Below are 7,952 nucleotides of genomic sequence, written 5' to 3'. Positions count from 1 at the left end.
GGAGCCGCAAGGCGGAAGGTAACGCGTTGTGCGCTCTGGCCTCCCGCAGTGCACCTACATCAGGATCGAGCAGGCGGAGCGGACCCACGCCGTGGTGCTGAGCCGCCCCTCCTGGCTCTGGGGGGCAGAGATGGGCGCCAACGAGCACGGCGTCTGCATCGGGAACGAAGCCGTGTGGGGCAGAGACGAGATCGGCGACGACGAAGCTCTCCTCGGCATGGACCTCGTCAGGTTTGCACGGGGTGTTCGGGTAAATAGTACCGAATCCGGAATTTAATTTAAACCCGTTTGGTGTGAGTTATGTGGGGAAATACCCGCTCTCGCTTTCAGAAGGCACAGCTGTCTCTTCTCGGTTCTAGCCGCGGTTAGAAATAGGTTTTCCTTGGCCCAGGCATTAGACCTCTGCCAGGAGCCCCTGAGAGGTGTCAGCTGCTAGAACAGAATCCGTCAAGGAAAACATCTCATGTTTTTCTCTCTACAAAGTTTATACCAAAATGAAACAAGACTCTTTAACTGGAGCACAGCGGGACTTCAGGAACTAGTGTTTGGGTCCTTTTCCAGGATCTGTTCTCATTTCCTATTTCCCCCATCTTTTACACCCATATTTTCCAGGATCTGTTCTCATTTCCTATTTCCCCCATCTTTTACACCCATATTTTCCAGGATCTGTTCTCATTTCCTATTTCCCCCATCTTTTACACCCATATTTTCCAGGATCTGTTCTCATTTCCTATTTCCCCCGTCTTTTACACCCATATTTTCCAGGATCTGTTCTCATTTCCTATTTCCCCCATCTTTTACACCCATATTTTTAAGTCTTAGCCACACATCTCCACATAAATAATGACAGCTTCTTTTGCCTGCTTTAGTGGGTACCACTGTAACTGTCATTAACCTACAGCAGTCAGTCAGTTCTTCTTGGTACTGTTTCCAATACCCACTGGGGAACTGGAGGTGTTTCCTAGGAGCCCTCTCCCTGCCTTTCTGTATTTCCATTTGGTTGGTTTTCCCCATGTCAAGGACATGCAGGACCTACTTCAAACAAGCCCTTTAAATGACTTACACCTTTCTCTTACCAGATCATACAAGCATCAGGTACATCTAGAAATAGCATTCCAATTCAATTTGAATACTCAGGCTGAATAGTTGTATGTAAAGTTTATAGTTCCAAAGATAACATCTTCCTTTTGTTTTAGGCTTGGACTCGAGAGAGCGGACACAGCTGAAAAGGCTCTTACTGTCATAATTGATTTGCTAGAAAAATATGGACAGGGAGGAAACTGTATGGAGAGCCAGATGGTATTTACATACCATAACAGTTTTCTGATAGCCGACAGAAAGGAAGCGTGGGTGCTGGAGACATCAGGAAAATACTGGGCGGCAGAAAAAGTAGAAGGTATGGATGATGCTCGTCACTTTAAACATTTCAAATGCAATGACCATTAGCAGTTCCCCACTTTTCATTTACCATTTCATCAAACTAGCCTCCAGATATGCACATGTGCCTGTAAACAACATGAGTTGCTTCCTCGTGTGGAGAGGCCAGCAGTTTCACAGGGGAGCTGAGTAAAAGGGGGCCTTTTCAGAGTCAGAGAAGACCACTTCTGCACAGAGAGGACAGCAGGAAGGTCAGCATGAGAATGACAGCAGCGTGTATGGTCTCAAGGATGATGGCAATCAATGACAGTTTCATTTGGTGACAGGATAATACTGACAGGATTGGTGCAGTGGGCCCTGAAATGGCTGATGCCTTCAGTGGACTTAAAAGGACAAGCTATGTCTTTGGAGGAAGAATGTAAAGATGGGAATAATCAGGACAGAACATTAAGTATGATGTTGGCAATAGAAGTAAATGAGTCAGAACTGAGTGGCAGTGAAACTTCAGTCAAAAGTATACACGTAGCCAGGGAGAGAGGGTCAAAAATAAACCACAGGACTGACAGATCTTGTAGGAAACTTTCAGTGCACAATTTGCTTTAGTAAACTTAATTGTAAAGTAAATACCAAGAAACAGCATTTGATGTATTAAAATGATTCTTTCCTCACCTTACAAAAAGGAGGTGTGCGGAATATTTCCAACCAGCTCTCTATCACAACCAAGATTGACAGAGAACATCCAGAATTGAAGGAGTATGCCAAAAGCAAAGGCTGGTGGGATGGAAAAAAGGAATTTGATTTTGCTGCTGCATATTCTTATGTAAATACTGCCAGAATGACCACATCCAGAGGCCGATATTGTGAAGGCTATAAACTTCTGAACAAACACAAAGGTATAATTTTTGATTTTTTTTTTTAAGATATGCAAAATATTTAGTGAACTACATTAAATCATAAATTATTAGACATCTGATGTGGGCAGTCATTCGCATGATTTGGTGAACCAGAACTTACTAGAATAACTTTTTGCCGAAAGGAGAAATGCTGAACTTGAAGTCTTCCACACATTTTTGACGATATGTTGATGAGGAAAAATTAAAACAAGGGTCAAATGTCAGACAGACTCAGCTACAGTAACAACAGAGAGGTCACATTATGACCATACTGCTAAATACGCTGTTAAGACCTAGCTCTGAAACATTTTGATAGGCTCCATATTATTACTGTCCCTGGCAGGTTCTTGCTGCATCTGTATTCACTTGCTCATTTGAAGTAATTAATCTGAACCAAAATTATATTGCACCCCCGTGTTTTTTTATTTATCTGGCTGAGCTCTGCCAGACCAGGTTTAGCATTTAGTTAATGCATCAGAATGAATTACCTTTTGCTATCCTGCTCTAGTGATCATGTAAATCCTGCATTCATTTTGGGAATTGCAGGTTCTGAATACTGAAAGCATTTTCATAATACCTGTATTTACTTGTATTATAACAATGCTGAGATTCTATCAGTGTTTTCATTCTAAATCCCCATTTTCAGGCATTTACCAGAGCAATTTTAAAAATCACACTAGGTGTTCAAGTTACCAGCCTCATATGATTTCAGTTTGTTTAGATTTATTTTAAATAGGTGCCCTAACTAAAAACTATTTGGTTTACAGCATCAGTAAAATCACTGGTTTCTTAATCTACCACTCCCAGCTTTTTCACTCAGTGGCATTACAGTTTTTTCCCAGGCTGCCTACCATGGGAAGATCATTTTTAGATAAACATTATGTATATTTCAAAAAACAGAGAGTATATTTCAGGAATACAAAATAATAAAGTCTAGTGGAAAATAGGCAATACCTTCTTTCCTGCTGGACAAGTTGCTAACTTGCAGTTGACAAACGGACTGTTGCTGCTTTTAATTTCTTTGATTCAGCTAGCTTGCTGATTTCATCAATTCTCTGACTTTCCTAGGCAACTGTGGGACTTAAGATTGTGTTTCCTTGCTGAAATGTAGTGCTGCATGCCTGTCTACAGGCAATTTGAATAGTGTATTAAAAAAATATTGGAGACATCTGAATTAGCGGCAGAGTGATTATTTTGAGAGGAAACAGCAAGGCAGTTTGAAAATCTTTATGCAGCTAGAACTTCACTGAGCGAGACACTAAAAGATTAAAGGGAGATGAGTAAGTAAAAAAACCAGTGAATGCACTGATGTTTTTCTGCCGTGAGCATATGCTCAATTGCTACACTGAATTTGAAAAGAAAACTACTGCAAGTGCTGCCTGTTAGAATATTGCATTGCCTAGGGATACCTCAGCAGTATTTAAGTGTCAGTGTACACTACATTAACAGCAACATCATCTGAACGTTAGATACGGAGGCATATGTGTAAAGGGTTTTGTTTCACCTAACTGGGAAGAAAGAATTATTTTCATAGATACATTTGGCACTATACCTTACAGAGGTAGTTGATTAAGACTTCTTTACAAATGGACGTACTGTTGTAGTTTCTGTTAATTCTAAGTACAGAACACGTTGTTACTCCAATGAAGTAACTTGAAGCCAAAGTGCTTTGGGAAGTTAAGTGATTAAAATAAAAAACATAAAAGTTACAATCTCAACATTTAATTTTCAAAGTTACACACAAAATCCATACACACTTGTTTTATTTTTACATTTCCAAAGCAACCTCATGGTACAAACTGTAGCAATACCGGTAACTATTACAGTGATTCATCTTAATTTCCACACAGGGCTCAGAAAGTTCAGCCTTTACTCCAAGCTACTAATTTTCATCTGAAAAGTTACTGTGTGAACAGCCATTTGCTGGCCATATGTATTTTACCTTTCTGGGAAACATCATGTGTTGTCATCCTCCCCCTTTTTTAAGTCATAAATGTTATAGCTCATTATCATCTACTTTTTGAAGTAAATACTTTTGGGGAAAACAATAACATTTTTAAGTGTGTTACATATTAAGGTATGCTGTTGGGATGGTTTTGTTTTTCCTGTCAACACAGACAAACTAAAATTGGCATTGCCTATTAAAGGAAAAAGCATCCACCTGTAGAGAACATGCAATTTAGTTATTAGATGTAATGCTGTGTGCAAATAATTACATTAATTCTTAAATAGGATCTATCACTTCTGAAATAATGATGGAAATTCTTCGCGACAAAGAGAGTGGCATTAATATGGAAGGTGGATTTATGACAACTGGAAGCATGGTGTCTGCACTGCCTCAGGACCCTAATCTGCCATGTGTTCACTTTTTTACCGGAACTCCAGATCCTGCGAGGTGATGTAGCAGCAAGTAATTAGGATAAAAAGTTGCAAATATCTAAATTAAAAGTGTTCTAATTTGTCTAGTTATATTCCTTTTTGCTTTGGGTTTTTTTTTCCCCCCTGAAGAAGTGCAATCAAAAAGTAGGAAAGTAAGAGGAACCTAATGTACATTATGTATGTTAATGCCATCTACCAGCCTACCTAGTGAAACACTTAAACATCGGTTAGAACTCTTAAAAAAAGGAATTAGGAGAATGGGAGAAAATACAGCAATCTACTGACTCAACAGTTTTAACAAAACTACCAGTAAAGAATCTCTGTTCTGTTTTCTCTTTCTAGGTCTGTATTCAAGCCTTTCATTTTTGTGCCCAATATTACTCAGTTATTAAAAACTAGGTCCCCTACATTTGGTCATGATGATCCAGTTAAGAAGAAACCACGTTTTCAGAATAAGCCAGATCGAAGACATGAGCTCTATAAAAAACATGAAAGTGCTGCTGTACTTATGGAAACTATCGAGGTATGTTGATTAAGTTAGACTGTAATGCTAGCAGGTGGTTTATATAAGCTCCTCGCTCACATTTTGTTAATGTGATACCATTTAATGCCCTTTGATGGATTGTGAAGAACACCACAGTGCACCAGAAGCCCATCATCTTGGCATCTGGCAGGCATATGCTTCAAACAGTGAAAAATTGCAACTAGCATTTTGCTGTACTCCCAGGCCTAGCCCCGGACAAGTATCTGTACTGCCCATCTTGCAGAGGAGCCAGCCACACGTGCTCCTGCACTAGGAGGATAAGGGGGAAATGTGTGAGCAGCCACCAGCAAATACACAGCTCCTGATCAGAGTAGTTAAAGCTCTTCAGGACCCTGGTCTCGGGCAGTAAGGAGGGCATGCCTTTCATCATTGCTTGGAATGGACAGGAAAGGAAAGAAGATCACAAAGATAGCTGGGCACAAAGGTGAAGCAGGGAGGTAGTTGCTCACTTCTAACAGTAGTGACTCTGCTATTTACAGGTGCATGTTCTAAAAAATAAGATATATGCCCACTTAAGTTTTGGTAGCATAAATACCTAGAGCAGCTTTAATTTTGTTTATTTTCAGACAAGGATGTAGGAAGATTGAGTGCTAGATACTAGGAAAGATATCTAAGAAAACCTGTCCTGATGCTAACTTCTACCAACACAAACTTGTACCCTAGAAAATATTAAGAGGTAAAATAAGGACAGTAGAACAGAATTGTGTTAGGGTGAACACTACATACTCTGGATAGTTTTTACTAAAATACAGACCTTTCTTTTTGCAGGGCAAAGGTAAAGAGATGCTGAAAGAGATACAGAAGTTGGAGAAACAGAAGATAAGTGAAATGGAATCAATCCTGCAAAATGGATGTCTTGACATTAACCAAGTGGTTAACCTTTTTTCACAGTGTGTAGAAGAAGAACTCAAAATATATAGCTAAAGCTAGTATTTGAATGTGGTAAAATTCAGTTTTATGATTAACCTTTCTAATGAAGTGGCTATATAGATTACATCTTATTTTCAATATGCCAGTTCCTAGGGACAGTTTTAAAGATGCAGATTCATATTCAGGCCAAACAGAGTTTTGTTGTATGAAGCAACGCTGAAAAGGCTCTTAGGAGCCAGGTAGTGGCTTTGTCTGTATGTGGCTTAAAGCTGTCAGCAGAGACTGATTTCGCCAACAAACAGATGCAGTTAGAATGTAGTAGCTTGACAAAACTGCAGAACAACCCCATGTCTGGATGAAGAATCTCTGGCTAATTCAGATTTGGAGAACTCAGCTCTAGTGTACACACATGTAGCTTTTATAGTCAAGATAACCGTAGCAAAATTTTGCATTGCCTGGATTAAGATGGCCATGCTGAAGGAATTCCTAAGATCTAGAAGCTACTACTTGCAGTGAATAAAAAGCAAAGTGATAGGCAAGTCAAGTAAGATTGATATTCAGCTGTTTGATAAATCCATTCTAAGATACATTTCGTATTATGTGAACCTTCTACTCCATCGATGTCAAATGTGGCTAAGGGTTCAAGGTATATTAAAACCAAATAACAGTTACACTTTTACCATGATTTGTTGTGAAATCTGATTACATGGAATTCAACAATGCAAGCATCCTGCAAATTACCACACAACTTTCACTTCCCGATGTATTTTCCCCACCCTGATACCGAAAAATAAATTAACTTATTTACATACAATATGATTATTGTCAAATTAATTCTGCAATACACTTTATAACATCATGTGGGAATTTTTTAATGTTTCTTAAATTGTTACTTTTTAAAAATCAGGCAATGAGAAAGAAAGAGGTTGGGGTACACAAGTATATACATGTACTCAGCAGGACACTTAAAAGGACTTAAAATTTTTTTCATTTCATATGAAGACTTCTAACTGTGACTTGTGTTGCCAAAATTACTAGACTATAGAGTTAATTTGATCAAGCTTTTTGCCCTGCTAGGAACTCTTCATCCCTGATCCTGTTCAAAAGTAATGATCAATATATGACACTATTTATATTACCTGTGGCAAGGGAAAACCTGAGCAAACAACGTGTATGACTGGAAGGGAAAAAAACAAACCTAAGCAATTCTGCAAACCTTCAGAAGAGAACATGTAACATGAAACGGAGCGTTAGAGCTGCAGCAGCAGTATGTGACATGACAGAGCATCCCCAGAGAAAGACACAGCAGACCACAGAAAAACCATGCTTTGATGACTTTTCTGTATTTAGTCAGTTTCTAGAATAATCTCAGATGCTAAAGATGAGGCTACACACATGCAGTTTTCTTACCTTGTAAACTGTTCTATCCCCCCACTGGTAAAAGAAGTAAGTGTAGGCAAACAAAAGAAAAACATATACAGTGAAGTTTGCAGAATGAGAAAGAAAAATCAAGAGCTTGTCAGAATTTGTTCTTTCTGATCATACAATGACAGTTGTTAATTTGTGATACTGTGTTCAGATCCACAGCAAGAAACTAATGGATCAGGAAAGGTTCTTGAACTTTCTAATTCTAGTGATTCGATGTGTTCCGAGTGGCAGTAGCAAGTAAGATTGAGTAGCGGGTAAGGCTGAAATGAAAGCAAGCTCAAATTGACTGTGAACCTTTTGTGCCCGTGTCACCAACAAAATTTCTTAAAAGTTCAATAGTACAGTGGATGTTCGTGAACTGGAAGGTAGATTTAATAAAATTTTGCTGTATTTACCCATTTTCCTCATGGATGTCTGTATGTGACAATCATGTATCTTTGACCGAAACCACAATCCCGGAA

At 39.0% G+C, this 7,952-nt stretch overlaps 1 protein-coding gene across 1 annotated transcript; it reads left to right on the top strand.

Annotated features, from left to right (window-relative positions):
- The first annotated feature begins 43 nt into the window (after positions 1 to 43).
- SCRN3 (secernin 3) lies at positions 44 to 6,414 on the top strand. The gene is made up of 6 exons (XM_010164847.1): positions 44 to 231; positions 1,197 to 1,396; positions 2,058 to 2,270; positions 4,503 to 4,665; positions 4,992 to 5,172; positions 5,962 to 6,414. The coding sequence occupies exons 1-6, from the start codon at positions 131 to 133 to the stop codon at positions 6,115 to 6,117; spliced, it is 1,014 nt and encodes a 337-aa protein (XP_010163149.1). The 5' UTR covers positions 44 to 130; the 3' UTR covers positions 6,118 to 6,414.
- The last annotated feature ends 1,538 nt before the right edge of the window (positions 6,415 to 7,952 follow it).

This window comes from Antrostomus carolinensis, unplaced genomic scaffold (genome assembly GCF_000700745.2).
Source record: "Antrostomus carolinensis isolate BGI_N321 unplaced genomic scaffold, ASM70074v2 scaffold3763, whole genome shotgun sequence".
Taxonomy (NCBI): Eukaryota; Metazoa; Chordata; class Aves; order Caprimulgiformes; family Caprimulgidae; genus Antrostomus; species Antrostomus carolinensis.
The sequence above is the reverse complement of the archived record's forward strand: the minus strand, read 5'-3'. Positions and strand labels throughout refer to the sequence as shown.